This window comes from Equus quagga, chromosome 1, assembly GCF_021613505.1.
Source record: "Equus quagga isolate Etosha38 chromosome 1, UCLA_HA_Equagga_1.0, whole genome shotgun sequence".
Taxonomy (NCBI): Eukaryota; Metazoa; Chordata; class Mammalia; order Perissodactyla; family Equidae; genus Equus; species Equus quagga.
Window position 1 is genome coordinate 34707649 of NC_060267.1, and position 24087 is coordinate 34731735.

The 24087-nt window shown below is 34.4% G+C and overlaps 1 protein-coding gene and 1 long non-coding RNA gene across 4 annotated transcripts in view; one reads left to right on the top strand and one right to left on the bottom strand.

Moving 5' to 3' along the window:
* Positions 1 to 16568, top strand: part of KRAS (KRAS proto-oncogene, GTPase) — a 39072-nt gene extending 22504 nt beyond the window's left edge. For 2 of the 3 annotated variants that reach the window (XM_046660049.1, XM_046660059.1), the window contains exons 5-6: positions 7430 to 7553; positions 12102 to 12226. In XM_046660049.1, the coding sequence (XP_046516005.1) occupies positions 7430 to 7549 (120 nt within the window). In that variant the 3' untranslated portion in view covers positions 7550 to 7553; positions 12102 to 12226. Of the gene's footprint in view, positions 1 to 7429; positions 7554 to 12101 lie in introns of all 3 variants that reach the window. The other variant, XM_046660066.1, reaches the window with a different exon arrangement.
* Positions 7 to 24021, bottom strand: LOC124238880 (uncharacterized). Its single transcript, XR_006888438.1, has 4 exons — positions 23906 to 24021; positions 18024 to 18141; positions 17843 to 17930; positions 7 to 2576 (listed from the first exon to the last, which is right to left on the bottom strand). It is a non-coding gene; the product is annotated as an uncharacterized LOC124238880 (long non-coding RNA).
* Positions 24022 to 24087: the final 66 nt, after the last annotated feature.

The window sequence follows — 24087 nt, forward strand, 5'->3', positions numbered from 1 at the left end:
GTAAAACTGTAATAAATATAAAACTTCTCTACAAACTGTATCAGGTGATTTTAATCTTAATCAATTTACTAATATATTCTAATAACGTCATTTTGGGAGCAGGAGGGCAAGAACATTAATAGATGTACATACCTGATGGCATAACTTACATCATTTAGTGTAATTTATCAATTTTTCTTTCCCTTATACTAAAATAGGAAATAAAACAATATTTATCTGGTAAATGTTCTCTTAAGGATATGAGAGGGCAGCGCTTCTTAATCCAGTGTTAATGGTATTATTTTTGGCTTTGGTTTTTTCCACATTGAACATTTCTCTTCAGCTCAGCACATCTTACATTCAGGATTCAAGAAATGTGGGACTCTTTTTTTACTGTTATGTTTATGAAGTCGAAGAACAGGGGAACAAATTTGAGTTTCCTATTTTAGAAGTGCTTTTAAGAGCATTATGTCATATGTTTCTGGATTAAATTTTGTTGTATTTGAAGGATTTTACTTTGGTAGAATTTTTTTTAAGGATATATTTATTTCTGGAGAAAGTTTTCATTAAAACAAGAGAATATTTAGAAAGTAAATAGAAATTCCTAATTATTCCTTTACTGTGTTGTTCTGACAAAAATTAATGCCAGATTGACCTTGAATTTTGTTTCAAAAATTATCTTCATTTTGAGTAACTTTTTCTCTAGGTAAAATAAAAGAATTTCTGTTGATATTATTTAACCTATTTGTATGAAATAAGAGTTTCACATATAGAAAAAAATCCTAGGAAGTAATATATAAGGATATGACTGAATACAATTTTCATATACTAAGAAATTGATGAATTTATGTTCCATACAAGATGAGTGTTTGTTTTGGGCTTTGTCTGGTTACGTTTACCTGTGAGCCCAGAAAACCACTTTTGTGGAATTTAACTTCTGTAATGCTAGGAGTTAAGAAAATTGATGAACAACTCACTACATGGTTGAACTTATAAAAACAGACATTCTAGAACTTCCATTGAATTTTGTAAAGAGGTAAAAATTTAAAACTAAACCATCATTCAGCTAGTATATATGTCTGTCCCCAGTGGAAATCCTATGTACCTCTTCCCAGTTGTACAAATTTGGTACACAGTGAAAAAACAATGAGTTCTATTTTAAGTTGTTGTTTTGGGATTAAAAGCTGCATTTCTGTAGCTTGACCATAGTACAAATATCTCATTCTAAAACCTGATTTATAGGTTAAAGACTTGCTATATACATCACTTCACTTCACTTTAGAGGAATTAAGATCTCATTCAGATCCATTCCCAAGGTCCCAAAGACTGGGAAGAGGTTTGGTTTTCTTCTTTTTACATGTCTTCTCTGACCAGACTCCTTGATTTCCCTTAGGGAGGAGGTACTCAAAAAACATGATTATAACTTTTTCTCCCAATATTTTCTATGAAAAATTTTCAAATATAAAATTGAAGGAATTGTATTGAAAACCTACTACCTAGGTTATATACCATTAACATTTTAACTTACATTATTTGTAGCTTTTAAAAGCATTTTTAGACTAGTGAACATTTTAGTTTACATTTTACAAAGAAAAGAAAAAAACCAAAGAGACTTGCCTCCTGTTAATAAAGGGTTGCAAATAGACCAGTGCTTCTCATACTTACATATGCATATGAAAAATCAACTGGGTTTCTTATTCAAATCTAGTTCTGATTAAGTGAGTTTGGGTTGGGACCTCGATTTACATTTCTAACAAGCTCTCAGGTGATGCTGATTTAGGTACTGGGACTGCCTTTGGAGTAGAAAGGTAATAGAGGACAGTAGAAGGGAGTCTTGTTCCCACAATGTTGCACTTCACTTCTCATGTGATAGCCTAAAGTAGCTGTGTCTTCTTTCCTTGTATGGTTACCAGCTCAGACATACTGGTTGATTCTTAATATGGTTTAATATACCACAGTATTTATAATTAATCATTAAACTACCTGGTTTCCTTTTAAAATAGACTTTTAGGTTTTATACTGGTTTTTGGCAGCGGGGGTGGGGTGGAAAGGTGTATGTAAGTCTGTATGCTATGGAAGTGGATTAACTTAAATTTGCTTTGTAGACATTTTTGTGGATCATCTAATTAAAGTATAGAATAATAGAATATAAAGGAATACCTGTATTTTATTTCTTAACCTGGCACTCAGCTTTTTTTATTTATATCTTGTTTTTTTGATATCTGTATGTAATTTATGTTGCTTAACTTATTTAGTTTATGATCTTTAATTTCTTTTTATTACATGGACTTTTTGATTTGCCTTTCAACAGTTTATTCATCTTCTTCTTTTGAAATTAATTTGATATTTGCATGCTTTTGGAAGACTTTAAAGATCTATTCCAAGTAATCGTGGAGATTATACAATGAAATATATAAATTTTTATAAATTTTGCATCTCCAGTTTTTGTGAAAATTTGAAGCCGTATTTTCTGCAGAGTATTTTATTTGTTACTTCATCTGCTATTATTTGTTATTTGAACAAAATAAATATGCATATCCTTGTATTTATTGGCAGCTACTTGGTTCATGCCTTAAGTTTTGGTCTTGAGCAGGAACCTAAAATGCAAACACCAAAAAGAATTATATTGAAGTTAGTAGAAACAGAACATTCATTTAGAACTTCTCATGGATACAAGTCAAGGGTTGGCAAACTTCTATAAAGAGCCAGATAATAAACATTTTAGGCTTTGTGGGCCACAAGTGGTATCTGTTGGATTTTTTTTTCCTTAAAATCCTTTAAAAATGCAATAGTCATTCTTAGCTTTTGGGCAGTACAAAACGTAGGCTGTGGCTGCCTTTGGCCTGAGGGTTGTAGTGTGCTGATCCCCGATTCTCCAGGGAACTGCTTTGTTAGATTAGACACCAGAAATTAGGTCAGACATTCAACTTAAATTTTACAGGCTAACATGAGTAATTTTAAAGTAAAATTAATGTATTCTCTGAAGGAGAAATAGGAGTTTTACTCTAGCGTTTTTTAAGATTAGAGTTGCAGAATTATGTACTTTACCAACTTTGTAATTTTAAAAAGCCTGTTAGATGACTATAATATATAATTATATTTCTTTACTAATATTTCTTTACTATATATATATAGAGAGAGAGAGAGAGACCGTAATATAATGAATTATTTTAGTCCACTTCTGAAAGGCCAAAGTAGTTTTTATTTTCTGCTAGTATGCTGTATGTGGTCTCTATGTTCTTAGTGTTTAAAGACTGCTACCCAGTTCATATTTATCTGAGCAGTTAGTAACTGACAGATTTTTCTGGGCTTTTTGGGTAGTGTATGGCAGTTGAAGCCAAAGCACTGACACCATGGTAATCAGCCATGTGTTTTCCAGTCTCCTAAAGTCAGAAATGGGGAGAGTTCAATAAACTGAATGACAAAAGCAGAATTCTCTATCTGCTACTCCTGATTCAGCTTTTTTGCTTTCTGAAGGTCTCAATTTGAGCATAATGTGAAAATTAGTTTTACGAACTTAAAAATGTTGAGTGATTAATTTGCTGTTTTTTGTTGTTAATTTCTAGATACTTAAAATTAGTTGTTAGAAGACATCCATGAAAGAAAGCTCCTGATCAAATTGTTTTAAAAAGGCAAACCTAACAAAAACCTCCCCTTATGTGCCGTAGTTGTTTGTGTACATGAGATCAGTATTTTGAACTTTAGCTTTTTATGAATTGAAAACAGACAGAACAATTACTGAGCACCTGCTGTACACCATGCATAGCCTCCCCAGTAGTGTTATTGCTGCATTTCATTAGTACCTGAGATGGGCTATAATTTGGCAAGGTTTCTTGAGAAATTCAGCAGTGCAAGTTGCTTTTTAGAATACATCGTGTTCCTCCCATTCCTCTCCCCCAAGAAGGCTAGTATTCTTGCATCTGTTTCCTTGAAAGAGTTTGCAAGATTTTTTGCAGATAATAAGGCATTCAACAGTAACAAATCCTTATTTAAAATTAAAATCACTTAGTGAAAGCATTATAGGCACTAGGATGTAGAATGATGCTATCTGTTAGCAGTTGTTTCTCCAGTATGGAGTGCTCTTTTTTCGTAGTCTCATAAGTATGTTTTCAGATAATAGCAGAGCTGAAAATATTGTCAAATCTCTTGATTAAAAAAATTCTACATATATAAACTTGTGCAGTTTTGTTCCTCCATAAATATTTTCAAACTTGTTCTTAAGGTTTAATAAGTGATGTTTGAAAAGGAATATATGTGGCAACAAGCCATATCTCAAGAATAAATCATTGAGTGCCAGTTAAGAGCTTAGTGACTAGCCACAGGGGGTATTAAATATCTGTTTCGGCTACACTTTATCTTTAAAAATTACCTGCAAATTTTGGAATATGAAACCAGCATTCTGTACCAGTGGTTTGAGGTGTATGTAGGATAAATAATGTTCTGTTGATGATTGTATGATTTCAAAGCATATTATCAAGAAATAAGGAATTTAAGTCTGAGAAAATATGGTAAATAACTGACTCTTTAAAATCTAATTTAAATTTCCTATTAGTAAAAGTAAGAAATGAAAAAAGTCACTCTGGAATAACTATTTCTCAGTGTTGTTAATTATCTTAGCCACGGAGGTCCTAATACTGATTGTTGGTGGTGGGTAGTAGTCTCTCTTAACTCTTGGCTTCCAATTCTCTCTGCATTGCTGGAAACAAAAATCATATATTCTGATATTGGTGATGGGGATGTGCACATTTAAAAAGCAGACATGTTCAAACTGATTTTAGAAATAAGTCACAATCAAAATTTGCTTCTGCTAAATTAGTAGAGGACCAAAACCCTGTTTTTTCCCCCCTCATAGCATGTTTTAGTCCTTCTTCATTGACCTCATAACTCTTTTTTTAAACAAGAATAAAAGTTTACAGTCTTAAAAAATATGAGCTTTTACCTGGTTTGTTTTACTTATTTATATGTATATATTTTAATTTCTTGAATTGATTTTCAAATTGAAAGAGAATAATTTGTGAAAATATCTTAAATGCCAGCTCATGCTCTACAAGAGTCATTTTTATGCCTTAAATTATCTTATAGTGAGAATCTAATATATAATTTTTTTCAAGGACGTATAAGTGAAAATAAACCCTGTCTTGAGAATTAATGATAAATATAAAATATTAAAAATTTTATGTACAGGTACAAGTGGCTGTCTAATTTAAAGTACCAACATATTTAATGATTTCAGAAAATGGTTAAATGCCTGTTTTCTAGTTGGCTTAGCTAGCTAGTTGATTAAATTGATTCCGTTAAAAATAAGTTGCAAATTTTCTGGGGCTATAATGATTTTTGTATTAGATAGCTGAATAGAAATATATCACTGGGTAGTATAAGTAATTTGAGATGTACATTTTAATATATAATCAACTTATTTAAATGCCTACTTCTTAACTGAAACTTAATTGTATGAATTTAAATTAAAGTTTTACTTTAAAGGTAAATTAACAAACTCTAATGAAGCAGTTCTTAATATAGTCTTCAGATTTACAAAAATTAATATACCCTAAAGAATTGAGATGTCTAGACAATGGATGTGCAATGACTTCTGCATGCAAAAATTATGTCTTAGCAGCAAATGGCTGATTCTCTGTCCCTGATTGAATTTAAAACTACAAATCAGGGCCAGCCCCAGTTGCCTAATAACCTTGTTGTACTCTACTTTGGTGGCATGGGTTCCGTTGTAGGGCACAGACCTACACTACTCATCTGTTGGTGGCCATGCTGTGGCAGCAGCTCACACATAGAAAGCGGATGATCACCAGAGCATGTTAGCCCAGGGTGAATCTTCCTGAGCAAAAAAAAAAAAAAAAAAAACCAACAAAAACCCCCCTACAGATCACACTTTTTATTAGCTTTTAACGTGCTGGGTCCATTTTGTCACATTGAGTTCATAGAAAGACTGATATTACTAATCCTAGAGAGTTAAAATATGCCAATCCCCATAGTGAGTAATTCATCCTTAAAATTAAAAGAACAGATTAAGCTTAAAATTAAGAGTGCAATAAAATATACCAGCTTTCCTAAACACTTATGTCTTCCTTTTAGAAGAATGAACGCGAATATTACATCTTTTAGTTTGTACTACATATAGATTAATATTTGTGTGCATTTCTCTTTTAGAGGTCAGCTTCTACTTTGGTGGTATGTTTTTCTGGACAAACCGGCAGTACAGTTAACTAAACACTGTGTCCCCTTTGGCTCCTGCCTAATTTTTTGGACTAGAGAAGACATTAAAAACTTTGTTGATCTCCATATGGACATACATGTATGATTGTGTTTATTATCATAGCATTCTTGCCATAGCCTTAAGCAGGAGAAGTCCCTTTTCCCCTTTAGAGTACTTAAATTAGAGTAGAAATTGTGAAGCCAGTATAATTGGATACTCTTCTAAAAATTATTTTTAAGACTTGTAATAAGGATACAAAATGCATTGCTGGGTCCAGCCCGGTGGTGCAGCCGTTAAGTTTGCACGTTCTGCTTCAGAGGCCCGGGGTTCTCCGGTTCGGATCCCGGGTGCGGACATGGCACTGGTTGGCAAGCTATGCTGTGGCAGGTATCCCAGATATAAAGTAGAGGAAGATGGGCACTGGGCACGGATGTTAGCTCAGGGCCAGTCTTCCTCAGCAAAAAGAGGGCGATTGGCAGCACATTAGCTCAGGGCTAATCTTCCTCAAAAAAAAAAAATGCATTGCTATTATTTTGTGTGTGTATTTTCAACAATTCATGATGTTTTCATATTTTATGATAAACAACCCTCGTTTATCATTTTTATTTAAATAATGTAATTATTCATCTACAAAAGTCCCAGTGTGGACCCTAGAAATAGACTCGTTAGTGTTGTAATTAAAGATAGAACTCAAGATTCCAGTCTCTCCATCCAGCTTTGTTTTGAGGTTCTTTTTATATTTTGTTCTTTTAACAAAAGTTGAACATCCCTTTCGTACCATTTTTCTTCTCACTCCCCACACAGGGTGGGGGCAGGAGGAGTAATGCAATGGGGATCAGTGATACATAAAGCATTTGTTTTCCTTAAGTCAAAGAAATAATTTAAATTTCAGCTTAGGCTTTAATTTCATGCCTAGTAAACTAAGATGATTGCATTAATTGATACATAGATACTCATACATGTATTTAGGTTTTTCATAATCTCCCCTAATTCCTAATTAAAATTTTTTTTAAAAAATTCTAATTCCATTACAAAACAAAACTGATTTTAAAGAACAAACCAGGATTCAAGCCCATATTTTAAAACTACATCCCCAGTTATATTCAAACAATCTGATGTCTATTTTTTAAAAAATTCTCAAAGCTCATAATTTCAAACTTCTTGCACATGGCTGGCTATCCCAATAAATTACTATTACCAATGAAACAGACTTTAAAGAAGTTGTGTTTTACAATGCAGAGAGTGGAGGATGCTTTTTATACATTGGTGAGAGAGATCCGACAATACAGATTGAAAAAAATCAGCAAAGAAGAAAAGACTCCTGGCTGTGTGAAAATTAAAAAATGCATTGTAATGTAATCTGGTAAGTTCAGCTTATTAATTTTGGCAGAAAGCAGATGTCTTTCAAAGGTAACAAAGTAGCAACCACTTTAAAGCTACTTAGGTGTGGGATTTTAGTTTGAAGTATTAAAAGACCAGAAACTTGTGTTTTGTTTTCATAATTAGTACATTTATTTTTAATCTACTGGATATTATAAATGAGAGGTTTTTTTCTTTAAAAAAATTTTTTTTAATTGCTTTTTCTCCCCAAATCCCCCCAGTACATAGCTGTATATTTTAGTTGTGGGGTCCCTCTAGTTGTGGCATGTTGGACGCCGCCTCAACATGGCCTGATGAGTGGTGCTGTGTCCGCGCCCAGGATCTGCGCCCAGGACCTGTGAAATTCTGGGCCACTGAAGCGGAGCGTGTGAACTTAACCACTCAGCCACGGGGCCGGCCCCGAGACACTTTTGATAGTTATAGATTACATTCATCATAGGATGTAGGAAGAAAATATATAAGAAGTCCCATAGAGTTGTAAGGTTGAATGGCCCAGACGGTGGGAAAGGGCCATTCTTACCACATATTTTTTCTTTTGGACATTCCACAAGCAAATATTTGTTCTGCCTGTGTACTCTAACTTGGTGGCATCAACATCTCTTTTTTATACCCAAGTGACAAATCTGGGAGTCTTGGGATGACTCCTACATCCCTCTTTTTCACCCCTATTTGGAGTCAGTCATAAATTCCAATGATGTTACATTCTAACTCTCATCACATCATTTGTTCAGACCCCTATCATTTCTTGCTAGGACTATTATAACCTCATATTTGGTGTACCTCTTGCCACCTTCACTCACAGTGCAACCAGAGAGAGACACTTAAAAGAAATGTCATTCTCTTATCTTTAAAGCCAGTCACTAACTTCCTGTTACCTATGGAATAACATCTCAAGTTTCATAGCATCTTATATATGGCTCTTAATACCTTCCTATACCTCCAGCCTTTGGCTTTATTTCTAAAAACTCCGTGTCTGAAATTTTTTGTCTTTATGTAAATAAACGCCATGTTATTTCTTACATTCTCTTGAGTCTTGGCTGTTGCTTTTGTTTGGAATGCCAATATTCTCATCCCCTAGTCATATTAATTAGCTAACACTCTTTCATGATTCTTCAGTCCCCTGTTCTTGAAGAATCTTTCTTTAAACCCTTATATTGGTCATAATGCCCTTCCTGTGTATTCCCAGTATACTGTTAACTGTTATGCACTTACCATGTTAAATTGAAATAACCTCTTTTATGTCTTATTCCTGTACAGTAGAATCTTAGAGAGTCATAGGTTTTTAATTTTTGCATGCCCATGGCCTAACGAGGTTCCTGGCATTTAGTAGCTCCCTGTTTGGATTTATTGAGTCGAATATCTCAGTTTCCTTTTTAACCAACCCATATTAAATTGAGTCTTGCTCAGAAAATATTTCACTCAATAGATGCCATGAAGTTCATGCCAAAGCTTAAGATTTTGATGCATATTGTTTGTAGTATATGTTCTGTGAGAACCTGAAATAAAATGATAGGATATCGTTTATTCTGCTTAAATTAAAGGTTGTATTCTTTATTATATGAATTTAAGGTCTGAAATAAATAATGTATCTCCCAAAAGTATAAAAAATAAATCTGAATAGTAGATATTATGTGGTATACTAATCTGTTAAACTCGGAAGATGACACAAAGCATGACTGGCATTAATTTTTACTGAGATTTATGAACAGTATTTTTTGAGTGTCATTGTGTAAAGCAATATTTTAATTTAGAAGTTGTGGTAAATTTAACATTATAATGCAACTTGAAAAGTTAAACTTTTGAAATAAAAGTAGCCATGACCAGATTTAAATGATGTTTTTTTAATTTTCTCCTCCTATTGTCTTACTCCTAGATGATTTTTAAAGTAGAACTATTTAGAATAAATTAAGTTTCATGCTTTAATTTTTATTTAAAACAAAGGTGGAAGCATATACTATTCTAAAATTTCTAACTTGTGCAAACTATATTTTCAGTGACTATGTAGTGTGAATGTCGAATCATTGTTCGGCATGATGAATGGAATCCTTTTTTTTAGTGGATATGGATAGCATTTATATAAAGAAAACAGTATACTTGATAATACTTAAAATTTTAAATAATGGTACAAAATTAATTTGACTACCATAAATATATACAAATTAATTTTTCTTAGTCCTAAAATGGATGAGTTTAAACAAAATAATTACTGGGATACTACTTTTGTCCTTTTATGTGTGTATGAGAATGACTAGTTCCCATATGAAAAGAAGGAATTCACTGCCTGGTTTTGATTAATTGTTACATTTCCCTAATCATTGAAATTATTTAATTTTAATAAGATTATATAGAAAGGAAGAGTTCAGTGCAATAGGAATCTAAAGTATTTGTCAGGATCTTAGAAAAGGGTAATGTTATCAAATTCTGTCTTCACTCTCTCCTAAATACTTGTGTATTGTTTTCACCTAGAGTATGTCTTCTCTATTTCCATATCATGGTTTTTCATTTTATCTGCTTCACTATTTTAGTACCATTGACATTTTTCTTCCTTATAAAAGCAGTTGAAATGGAGTAGACAACATAAAGATGTGGGATCAAAGGGAATCTGTGGAGGGTGGGCAAGTTGGATTAGATCCTCTTTTAAGATTGCATCCCATTCTAAGGGTTTATAATTATAAATTAGTCAAGGTTGGTGAGCTATAAAATAATTATTCTTTATTCTATCATGGGAAGCTTTTCAATCTCTGTGTTAAGGTTAGCATGAAGGTTTATATATATATATATTGCTGAGATATATACATATATATATATATGTATTGCTGAGAAATTACATCTTATCGGTTTTCCTTTCTCCTTTGGGTCATACAAAAGCAGTGTTTACATTGTATCAGTAATGATATCAGAAAGTGGGGAATATCAATGAGTACAGTTTTGGACTTTATTGGGACTTTTTTTCACTTGTGTTCAAATCAGTAATGCTGGTTTTTATCCTACAACTGTTTGTTTAAATGTGAGCAAGGCCTCTCACTCTTACTCTGTTTACTTCTTTAAAAATATTGGTAGTACTTTTCTAAATTTTAGATCTGTTGTAAAAAGTAGTTATCTGTAACTTGAATGAAAATGCTCTGAATTAATTTTGTTATTTTGAAATATTAATTGTGGAAGATCTTAGTAATGCAGTAAAGGAGAAATCATATCACTGTTAAATTTTTAAATTTTAAATTATTTTCAAGATAATATAACTTAATGAAATGATTGTGTTTATATGAATATTCAACAGAGGTGATTAAATGAGTAAAAACCCAATTGTCATTGTTCTTAAAGTGGCTTGATTTATACGACTTCGTTGGGTATTTGTTCCTAAGACTCCCTCTAGTGTCTAGGTTTGAAAACATTAGGTTAACAGGCTTTTTCTTTTTAGTAGTTACTACTCAGTGGAACAGATTTTAAAATACATAGGGGATATTTTTTCTTTAATTTTTATTTTGCTTTTATATTTAATTAGCTTTTTAACGGGGACATGGCAAAAATCGACTTATGTGTGGATCTTATATAATTTAAGTATTGAAGGGTTAAAATCCACTGTCCTGCTATGGCTTTGAGAGCACCATTTTTCACTTTATGAATTATCAGGTTGAAAATTATTCTGATTTGAAATCACTTTCAGTTATTACTGAGTTAGATGCCTTGCTTTGATCATAAATAGATGTAGACCAAAATGACCTAATGGAAATTTCTTTGAAGATACAGCATTTGGCTTATATGGCAAGCTTTTGAATACTTAGTATACTCAACAGAAACTAAAACAATAATAAATACAGGAGAATCTTCTCCAAGTTGGTAGACTACACCATTGATTTAGCTCATTTCTCCACATATCAGAGATACTACATTTTTCAAAGTAGTGTGTCTTGTGTTGGGATCACTTTAAATTTATTTCTTATATGATAAGTATATGATGGAAACTAATGCCTTAATATATATTACTTGAAGACTGAAAGTGTATTCAAATACTGTTTACTTCTTGGTAATTATTTAAATCTAATGGATTTAAAATAAGTTTTGAACCAGAACTCAAATATTGTTACTGTGAATATTTATGAAAATGTATACTTGCATGGCTTATATCTAATGTTTAGGAACTCAGGGATAATTAAGTGTAAATACCTGTTCATGCATACACACACACAGGTGCATTTGGATTTTGGTGACTGAGGTGTACCAATAGGGAAAAATTAGTAGCAAATTAAGTTCTGGGGAAAAGTCATTTGTTAAGCTTACGTAAGATTCTGTGCCATTGATTTTCATTGCCTTTTGTGAAAATCAGTGGCCTTATTTATAATGTTCACAAAATATCAATGAAGAAGACATTTAAGAATCCTAAAAGTCTTATATTCAGTTGCCTAAAGAGAAATATAAAATGTCCTTATTCTTTCTCAGTATTGTTTTCATTAGTAATATATACTTTCTGTTATCTGTATACCTCAAACCATCATATATATTCACAATTTAATACTTGTTATGTATTTTTCAGGGTGTTGATGATGCCTTCTATACATTAGTTCGAGAAATTCGAAAACATAAAGAAAAAATGAGCAAAGATGGTAAAAAGAAGAAAAAGAAGTCAAAGACAAAGTGTATAATTATGTAAATACAATTTGTACTTTTTTCTTAAGGCATACTTAAGTAAAAGTGGTAATTTTTGTACATTACACTAAATTATTAGCATTTGTTTTATTTAGCATTACCTAATTTTCTTTCTGCTCCATCCAAACTGTTAGCTTTTATCTTGAATGCTTATTTTAAAATGACAGTGGAAACTTTTTTTCCTCTAAGTGCCAGTATTCCCTGAGTTTTGGTTTTTGAACTAGCAATGCCTGTGAAAAAGAAACTGAATACCTGAGATTTCTGTCTTGGGGTTTTTGGTGCATGCAGTTGATTGCTTCCTATTTTTCTTACCAATTGTGAACTTTGGTGTGAAACAAATTAATGAAGCTTTCAAATCATCCCTATTCTGTGTTTTATCTAGTCGCATACATGGATTAATTACTAATTATAACTTCAGTTGAGATTTCCTGATTGGTTTTCCTGAAACATTGAGGGAACATGAATTTATGGGCTTCCTGTAGATCATCTTGTAGGCATCATGTCCTATAATTTCAGTCACCCTTAATGAATGTAAAGTTACACTTTTCACAAAGGTTTTTCTCCCTCTTTCCACTGCTACATGTCATGCTCCCAAAAATACTATATTTTTTCTATAAAAAGGGAAAAAATGGGAAAAAAATACAAGGCGATGGAAAATAGTAAAAGGCCATTTACTTTCCATATTAGATAAATTCCTATAATACTCTGAATAGCTTTTCCTGTTAAGGCAGACCCAGTATGTAATGAGGATTATAGCAACCATTTTGGGGGCTGTATTTACATGCTACTAAATTTTTGTAATAATTGAAAAAATTTTAACATGTATAAAAAATTCTCATAGGAATTAATTATAGTCTCCCTGTGTCGATTGCTCTTTCTTAGCATAACTTTAAATCTTTTCTTGAACTTCCGTCTTTGAAAATAGTTTTAATTCTAGTAGTGATGTTAAAGATTATTTGGGCCAGTTAGCTTGGTAGGTGTTGAAGAGACCAAGGTTGCAAGGCCAGGCCGTGTGTGAACCTTTGAGCTTCACTGAGAGTTTCACAGTATGGACTGCACCCCTGTGGGCTTCCCCTGTTGTCATGCATTCGATGGTCAGAATTGGGGACTAGGAGAGAGTGTAGATGGCTCAGCAAGATACATTCTCACTATGTGGTGGTCCTGCTGACAGATCAGGAACATCACTTTTGTTTAAAAAAAATACAACAGAACTTTAAAAAAAAATTATTTTAAATGAGATTTTGGGGTGGGGAATGGCAAGACTTTAATTCTTTTTTTAAACAGTGAAATCAAAAAGTTTCAAAATCTCTAGTATTGCCTAGTTCTCTTTACACTGGCTAAAGTAACATTTCATAAACACTTTACAAGTCTGGTCCATGTTTAAGAATCTCTAATGCTTAAAAATAGATAAATTAATATTAACAAAATGATTCTTTCAATGCATTTAAAATGTTACTTATTTTAAAATATTTGAAGTGAGATGGTATGTTGAGGTGAAAATATCACTGGATTAGTAGGAAAGTGACTTAGATTCTAGTTGTCTTTTACAACTCCGATTTCACTTACTGTCCATTTCTTCATGTTAAAAGAAGTCATCTCAAAAGCTGTATCTAGCATTACTACTATGTGATTTACATGCAGTTTACATAAGGATAAACCTGTTTGTCAATCTCAGCACAATCTGTAACTTTTTACCTGTTATCGTCATCACTGCCAGTCTTAGGCAAAATTGTGCAAGAGGTGAAGTTTGTTTTTGAATATCCATTCTCTAGTTTCAGGACTCCTCTCTCACATTAGTGTCATCTTGCCTGCCTACCCTTCTACATGCCCTGTGACTTGAAGCTTTTTCTTTTAATACTTCTAATTCCCCTAACCTCAAGATTTATTGCTGCTTTGGATATCTCCATGAAGGCTTCCCAACAAGTCAAATCAAAATGACTACATCTTATTTCCTCACACTCAACATAATCTGACAGATACTATAATCGGATTTGACCTAATAGCTGATTTTCAGGTGGTAACTGTACCAATTTAATCTTGATCCTTTGAACATCATCTCTTTGCTGCCTGGTCCATTAGTGACTAAGTGGAAATTTCATATCTGCTATGAGTAGACAGAACCCTATCCAGTGGAAGGAGAATTCAGTAAAGATAGTGCTACAGGAATTCCTTAGGTAATCTACAACTGGGACTAGCCGTGGGATGATATATTCCATTGTTTTAATACCTAAAATCTTACAATGAAAAATCCTTTAAAATTTAATTAATAAAGCTTGCTTTTTAGCAGAATTCATTTATTCAGCAAATATTTGAGTGCCTACTAGATGCCATGCACTACACAGGGCACTGGGGATGTTATGGTATCCCCAAACAAGGGACATACTCTCTATCCTTAAGTAGTGCTTACATTCTACAGTGGTCTGTAATATCCTGGTGAGACGTTTGGCACATGACCCAGAGATAACAATGCATATTTTAGCTTTGCAAAGAAGGGATTTAGTCTTTAAGGTTTCTTCTACTTCTAAAATAATTGTTGTGCTCTGATTCCTATGTAACTACTTTATATAAATCACTTTACTTCATCGTTTTAAAGGAGTAAACTTGATTATATTGTGTTTTATTTGGCATAATTATGTGATTCTCTTGGGACAGTTATAGTACACATTAAGTTGTATGTCAGCTAATAATATTAAAATTCCCAAGTGTGTAATATTCTAGTTGGTCTCTTTGTATAAGTAATTAAAATAGACTTTTAAAATTAAATATTGAATTCTAAAATAGTTTTGTTTGTCTGGATATGATTAAATAGATGCCTAACTAATTCACAGAAAAGGAAACTTCTGGGTAAAAATCAATATGATTTCTGAAATGCTAAACTACAGGTTTATGGAACATTAGGTAGGGTGTTAAGACCTATGTAGTACTTCCTCTTGTTTCTATACAAGAGAAAGAAAGGGCCATATTAAAGGAATCGCAGTGCATAACTGAAGGGGTTTTTAGGACTCTTGAATTTTTGATGTAGCTGGGTAATTGTTTTTTTAAGGCAGTGGTAATTATGCTTTATTATGTGAATTTTGAATGGTTTGACAAAAGGTTTGTTTTTCTAGAGATTTTAAAAGGGGAGATAATCCTAGAAATAATATAAATGTTATCTAATTATTACAGCCTTAAAGATAAAAATCCTCATGTTAAAGTTGAGAAAAATTGCTAAATTACGTAGTCTTAGCCATTAACATGTTTGTGGAAGAATGTAGCAGAAGTATGTAGTATAATTTGAATGAATATTCCCAATTAGGAATTCTAGGCTCTCTTTTAACTGAGTCACACTGCATAGGAATTTAGAACCTAACTTCTGTAGGTTATGGAAACCTTTGCCATCATTGCACAATTTTGTCCTAATATGTAAATGTTGTGAGGCATGTTAAGTTGCAGTTTGCACAAGTTCATCTCATTTGTATTCCAGTGATTCTTTTTTCTTCTAACCATTTTTTTATCAACAATATATACACATTCAGTTTTTTTTGTAGGCAATAAAACTCTGTCATTTCCATTTGCCAAAAAGTAATAATTTCTTGATAATGATGTATTAATGATTTTTAAAAACCCATCAGTTACTTTAAAGCTGAATTTATATTTAATAACTTGTGTGTTAATATTGAGTAGCATGAAATCTGCATTGAGAAATTAACAGCATACAACTGGTTACATTCCTTCAGAAAATGAAAATTATTTCTAAAGATATATTCACATCAGTTCTTGAAGAATAGTCATAACTAGATTAATACCTGTTTTAGTTTAATAGTTTTAAGTACCTGTTTGGGATGATGATAGGTGACTTAGATAAATTTAGGAAAATCAAAGTTATTACTTGCAGAAATGTCAATTACAGAGGCTCCCCCTCCCTATAGAGCTCAAATGGGTTATGTAACTTTTATCCAAAAGTTTCCACTTCCACTGTCTTGTGTTTTCATGTTGAAAATACTTTTGCATTTTTCCTTTGAGTGCCAATTTCTTACTAGTACTATTTCTTAATGTAACATGTTTACCTGGAATGTATTTTAACTATTTTTGTATAGTGTAAACTGAAACATGCACATTTTGTACATTGTGCTTTTTTTTGTGGGACATATGCAGTGTGATCCAGTTGTTTTCCATCATTTGGTTGCGCTGACCTAGGAATGTTGGTCATATCAAACATTAAATTTAAAAATGACCACTCTTTTAATTAAAATTAACTTTTAAATGTTTATAGGAGTATGTGCTGTGAAGTGATCTGAAATTTGTAATATTTTTGTCATGAACTGTACTGCTCCTAATTATTGTAATGTAATAAAAATAGTTACGGTGACTATGATAGTGTGTGTTTCTTGATGGAAATTTGAAACATTTTCCCCCAATTGATATGGAATAGTTTATAAGCCACAGACACTATAGTATAACAGTGAATCTTTTTTGCAGCTTGTAAATTAGAAATATTCTTTATTTATGGAAGGTGCTGTGAACATTATGTAAAGATTGTAAGTGTTTGCTTAAACTTAAAACCAGGTTAAGTTTAGGTTCATTGTCATGTAAACCCATTACAAGTAGATGCAAAACAGATCTGTCTTGATGACAAAAGAAAAGAGTAACATTATTTATTACTTTTATCAAAGAAGGTAATTGATACACAACAGGTGATCTGTTTTAAGGCCCAAAGGGAGCCAGCAGCAAAATTAATAATGGAAATAATTAAATAGGTATGTGTGTAATGCAAGTCGTTGGCAGGCTATTTCAAGTTCAGAAGTAATCTTACTCTATACGTATTATTATTTCTAGAACTGCACTTAAATCATTACCAGGTGCTATTTGTTTTGTAGTGAACCTTGAAAATGTGCTGCTAATGTACCAAATGGGGTCAAAAATAAGGTACTCCTTCAAAAGTTAAGGGGAATAAGTATGCAAGAAATTATTTTGCTTAGTTAAATGTTCATTAAATGGCATTCTCGCCAGCAAAATGGAGAAATGGACTAAGAATAAGTGGCGAAAACCTGTTAGTTAAAAAATGTACTTTAAGTATATTATATTTTCATTCAAAATTTGGTGCACATTAATTTATAATTGGTATTTAGCAATTTGTGTAGGTAAATTGCTATTTTAATATAAAAAATTAGCATAAAGGGTTGCTGATAAAGCTCTGTATGAAGAGAATTTGAAACTCACATAAGGCAGCTCAGATATTTTTTTACATGACATATCTTGCCATTTTAAGTTAGAATTATTTTTATAATATTTGGTAGACATAAACAACTGGCACTGATTTTCAGTCAAATTATATAGTCATAATGGTCAGTTAGTTTTGTTGGTATCTGAATAATAGCGTTGTTTCATAGCTCTATATTTCCTAAGGAAGTATAAGGCTTCTAGCTCTTTCATTACAAATTCGCCCCGTCCAATAAGTTCTTTGATCTTCTCTGGGTCCTTCACATCTTTGTTTTTAAGGAAAACATTCTTCAGACGCCTTTTAAAATAGTCTGCTCCTTTTGGATAGTCTCGTCCAAGATACAGCAGCTTAAAAAAGAAAGATTATGTATTTCTAAACAATCCATGTCATATAATAACATTTATAAAACTGGCAATATAATTACTTACATTTTTGTAAAGATTCAATACTTCTCCTCTTAAAGAATTGGCCATTTTCATTTATCATAGAAAGTATCCACTTTTATACATAACATACCTAAAGAAAAGGAAAAATTTTTGCAAATAACCGTATTGTAGTCTTAAAAAAGAAGCAAAGAAAAAAGATTTTACAGACTGGGAAAATGCTCACTTTTTTTTTTTTCCGTTCAATATTTATTGAGCACTTTTATGTTCCAGGTACTGGGATATAGCTATGAACGTGTCAGATAAGATACCTGTTCTCACAGAGGCGGTATCTCTTGAGGGAGCTGTAATAAGCAAACAAGATAATTTTGAATTGTGACAAGTCCTGTGAAGGAAATAGGATAATGAGAGAGAGAAAATGGATTGTCAGAGATAGATATGTAGATGTACTTCCTTTTTTACCAAAGTGGGATGAATGAGAACTAGATTTGAATCCCGGTTGCATAATGTTGCACAAGTTACTTTAACCTTTCTGAGCCTCAGTTCCTTATCGTCAAAGGAAGATCATATTTACCCTGCTTTCAAGGCAAGGCCAGATCCCTTTGGAGGACGTTGAGAAGAGGCCTGATCAAATCTAGAAAGGTGCTCATCTAAGAAAGGCTAGAGTAGAAGAACCAGTGTGTAGTCAAGCAGCTTCACAGTTAATGGTAGATGGGCAATAACACTGGTGGTGATGAGGCCAAGTGAATAACCTATAAGGGGGTACATAAGGAACAGGCAATGTCCAGTGGGAATAGATTATGCTGCTTTAAGTGTAATTTGTTAGTGCTACTAGGGAGAGGCAGCTCCTTAAGGGCACCATGATAGCTTAAACATAGAAAATAATTCCCAGTAGTTTTATGTTTGTGGCAATTAAATCATAAAATTGCTAACATCATAAGCATTTCGTTCATGATAGGCCCAAAGTAAATGTTAATGTCACTTATAAACTCCCTTAAAATTCTTTAATTTCCATTTTCCCAATGACCTAAGAAAGCTGTTTTATACTTTTTTATATCCTTCATTAACATAAGTTTTGTGTGTGTGTAAGGAAGATTGGCCCTGAGCTAACATCTGTTGCCAATCCTCCTCTTTTTGCTTGAGGAAGATTGTTGCTGAGCTAACATCTGTGCCAGTCTTCCTCTATTTTATATGGGACACTGTCACAGCATGGCTTGATAAGCAGTGCTAGATCCACGCCCGGGATCCAAACCTGTAAACCCCTGGCCACTGAGGCGGACACCTGAACTCAACCACTACGCCACCAGGCTGGCCTCTAACATAATTTTTACTCTGCAATAATTTCAATCTTACAGAAAAGTTGCAACATAGTACTAATAACATTTTCTTCTGAACTATTTGAGAATTGCTAACATGATATCCCATCAGCCTGAATACTTTGCAGTGCCATCCAATAGAAATATAGTCAGCCACCTATGTAATTTTACATTTTCTAGTAGCCCATATTAAAAAAGAAAACAAGTGAAATTACTTGAATAATGTATTTTGTTTATATCCAAAATACTATTTCAATGTGTCACACTAGCCACATTTCAAGTGCTCATCAGTACCAATGACTTAGTTGCTGCTACACTGGACAGCTTTGCTCTAGAGTGTACTTCTGATGAACAAGGACACTTTCTTAGAGAACAACACAACCATTAGAATCAGGAAGTTAACACTGCTACATTACTCCCATTGAATCCACACCCCTTCATGTTTTGGCAGTTGTCCCAAAGATGCCCTTTATAGCAAAAGGATCCAATCCAAGGTTGCACACTGCATTTAGTTTTCATGTCTCTTTAGCTTTCTTCAATCTGAAACAGTTCCTCAGGATATCCTTGACTTTCACGAACTTGACACTTGTGAAGATCACAAGCCATTTATTTTGTAGCATGTGTCTCATTTTGATGTTAACTCATAGCCAGATTCAGGTTGTGTGGTTGGGCAAAAATATAGACCTGATGGTTTGCTCATTTCATTGCGTCCTAACAGGTGGACACAATTCCAATTTGCTCCATTATGGTTGATGTTAATTTTGATCACTTAATTAAGGTAATGTTTGGATTCTCCACTGTAAAGTTACTCTTTTCTTCCCTTTGAAGTTAGGAAGTCTTTTGTGGGAGGTGCTTTGAGATTAAGTATATGTATTCCTAAAAAACCTTTCATCTTGCAAAAACATATTAAAAATAACAGGGCTTATGGGGAAAATAGGTTGGGGGCAGACCACTCAAATCCTATGCAACTGTAAACAGAGCACTAATGAAAAACAGAAATTGGTATCTGGAGAGCTAAGATTGCTCTGAGCACAGCTGGAGACTACCACAGAGATGTTTAAAATGCTCAAAAATAATAGAGTGGCCTCGGACTAGGGGTAGGGGCTGGAGACCAGGAAGGGATCAAGAGGCAGGACAAAAATCGGGATGAGGGATGTGTTTATTATGATTGTGGTGATGGTTACATAGGTGTATGAATATGTCAGATTTATTAAATTGTATTTAGACTTTAAAGTGTAGTTTATTGTATGTCAGTTATACCTCAGTAAAACTTTTGAAAAATTAGTGTAGATATGCTGGTAAATGCTAAGAGTAGGGCTGGGAGATACTGAGGTACACACGGAAGTATAGATCTATCTAAACCACGAGGCTGCCCTTTAGTAGTCAGGGTAGGTGGTTCAGCCTGCCACAAGTCAATAGCTGCATAAAAGGGGGTATGCCTCTCTGCGGAAGGAGCCTTGGATGTAAGCACTTACTTTAAATTTTTAAAAAATATACTGGAAAGACTCCTGCTGCCAGCAAGAACTTCTTGCTGAAGTTAATAAATAAATCCTATGGGAACCAATATTACTTCCTTGTTAGTACTTGTATAATCATCTTTTTTACTAGTAGTTAGCTAACTCACATAAGTACACAATGTAGAAGAACGTTTTTTTTGAGTTCATTCAGATTAGCTTTCTTGCAGTTTTCTGTTATTTTCCTCCAAGTTGCTCTTTTTCTGCTTGCTTCTGTCTAATACTTCTGAGCTTTCCTCTAAGGTCTGGTAATTCTTTTCTGTCCACTCTCACAAGTGAAAGGCCAAAAAAAGCTTTTTAGAAGACCTGCATACATGGTTGCAGCTTCCAGACTGAGCTTCACTTAGGTGATCTGAGTGGCCTTTATTGGGAACCTCTGATGTCAACATCTTGGATCGTTCCTCTTGGGCTGGTCAGATTCCCCAGAGAAGAGTCTTCTAGTCTTCTGAAGATTTGCCTGTTCAACATGAAAAAGTGGAAGAATGGACGCCACACATTCAGTATTATGTCTACCCAAATTCACCTAATTTGTTTCCAGAGTGGTTCTCATGTACTTACTATGCCTGAGGACATCACAGTCCAGAGACTAGTAGTATTTTGTTCAGATATAAACCTCCAATTTTCTGTGGGAGGCAGGGGTGCAGTCACTTAGAGGTGTGTCTCAAATCGTTTTAACTTAGTCCTCTATAATTTACTTCATTCTTCATTTCCAATCCCAGTGGCCCTGTTAACAGTGCTTTTTGAGAATCATGCAATATAAATTGGGCTTTTCTGGTATGCTAAGTCACATTCATCTGTTCTGTGGCTTCCAAAGTTTTATTGTTGTCATCTTCTCTCTCATTTTTCCAATTTATTGTTATATCCCTTTACTGAAGATTTAGTGGAGTTTTGGAAGAGAGTGAAATTAGAAGAGTGTATTTAACCTGCTATATCAACACCTAATTTCATTTTTAAAACTTTTTTTTTTGGCTGAGAACCATTTTCCAACTTGGTTTAATCTTACTGAAGAATGACTCTTAAGAACTAGGTGCTTTTAAAATAATTCTAAGTTAAATCTACATAGATATAATTTCAAATTGCAAATTATAGACTGTTTAATTCCTGGCAAAGAGCACAGCTTTATTTAATTCACAATTTGTAATTTGTGAAAACTTTTAGAGATGTGGCTTAAATTGTCCTTTTTAGCTGCTACCCTTTTTAGAAATTATGTATAACAAGGATTTACCCAGCAAAAAAGTCGCTGCTGTGGTAAGGTAAATTTGTCCCATCCTTTGATATGCTAATTTATATGAATTAATGTAGTTTATCTTTATTATTGTATGTTGACCTTCAGGCATTTCAGTTTATTTTAGCCTTTGGGAGAAATAGGCTTCCTTGGGTTCACAACTGATGAACAATTTAAGAGCAGCAGCGACCTGGGGCTGCTCCTTAGCCCTGCGTGAAGTCTATTCTGTGTAAAGAGCCAAAGAGTTGGGGACTGAGAGAAGTCCCTCAGCATGCTGAGAACTTGGATGTGTGTGGTGGCCAAGGCAGGCGAGGGTACAATCCCCATTGCTAGCCTTTTTCCAGTGACTGTGGACTGAGTTAAGACTTAACCAACTCCAGTCCTGGGTTAAGTGAGAATTGTCATTTTACTTGAGCTTACGGTGCCCAAAGCTGTTGTTAATCACTCTTTCCCACGAAGTTCAGATGGCAATAAAAGGAAAAGTGGCAAAGAAAGGCAGTGCAAGATGATTATTTATTGGCTTCTGGTAGACTTGACTCAAACACATGAAGTGCATTTCCCCAAGCCAGTTAAGCCTAAAAACCTTCACACGCAAACTCATTCCAACACACTTGTCAGCGCCAAAGGATATGTAATCAGAGAGGTAGGTGCCAAGAGGTTTAGCCCCTAAAGGCTGGCATACAGCTTGTTCTAGGCCTACCTAGAAGCCAGATTATAAAAGTGAGTTGAAAGGAGATGGTTATGTATGTTCAGAGTGGGTTAGAATGTTCACCTGTCTGAAGGTAAAGAAGAGAGACCAGGAAATGGGCTGTCTTACACTTACGCAGCTTGTAAGAGAATTTTACTAGAGGAGAACCAAGCTCACTGGTATAATCTCATATAGCACAGTGACCCCTAGAACACAGTCCCATGTGTTCTAACACATCCACAGCAATCCCTCCTCCCCAGGAGGGAGGTAGACAGAGTGAGAGCTTCAGCAAGTCCTCTCCCCTAGAGGCCCATCACCAATCCTAGCTGACAGGTTTTGAATCATAAATATTAGCAGTTCAATTTAAAACAAAAGCTTACTTCCATACCAAACGGCTTTAGAACTCTATATGAAGTTGACATTAAGATGTGTTTTTATCTTGCTACCAGGGAGCTGGAGGTGGGATGCTATACTTATTACACAACCTGGATTTCTGTTACAACGGGGATAGTAACACTTTAACCCACAGAAACTAGCTCAGTCAGTAATACTTATTTACTAAAAATACATTTAATCAACGGAGTTGGGATAGAGCGTTATAAATTTAGAATTCAGAGAAGAGATGGTGCCAATAATTTTAAAGTATTTCATGTCTTATGCTAAAACAGGGTATAGATCCTAAACGGATAGAGAATTCATTTAGGCTCTGGGAGAAGCTTAATTTCTTCTAGTTTTCTTTTGGTCTAAGTTGCCAGTGTCTCTTCATGTCGGGAAGAGACTGAAATTCTGAACATTGTGCGACTGCTTAGTACCATCAGTATGTGACCTTGGGCAAATAACTTACTGAGTCTTGCTAGGCCTCAGCGACCTTCATCCACCTGCAAGGAACACTTTACCCAGGAATTGCTTCAAATCATTTCTAATTCTTGTCTAGAGCGGCTCTTAGGAAAAACGGCATATACCTTGCACAGAAAGTAAACACAGCCATGTTCCGGGAGAAGAATCCGAAGGTCATTAATTTCAAAACAACCAACCCTCCTGAAGCCAGTTTATTTACCTCTTTACCTAAACTGCCAATTGAGCCCCGTGCCCCCGCTAGTCTAAGCTCTGGTGGCCCAGGCGGCCGACCGGAATCGGTCATTTGACCCGACCGCGTAGCCGGCGGCCCCCGTTCCTTCTCGAAGCCCTCACAGAAAGATTCGCCCCAACACCCTAGGGAAATAGGGAGAGAGACTGTGAACGGAGGAAGACGCTCAGAATCCCTTCCCCACACCCGGTGGTCCTCTCCTAGACAATCCTTCACCGCCTCCAGACCCCAGGAGCCGGAAGACAGAACCGAACGCGCCGGCGGCGGCACTCACGCACTTTGCGGCACGCCACAGGCGTAAAAGCCTCCGACCGCTCCGACTCCTCGGTCCGTCAACCGGGAAGCAGGCGGGGGTTGGAGTGGGCAACCTGTCAGGGAAGGGGGCGGGGCGCCGTCCGGAAGAACCCAGCGCGACTGCGCAGACTCGCCCGGAAGACCGGCGCTGTTGCTCTAGGGCGCA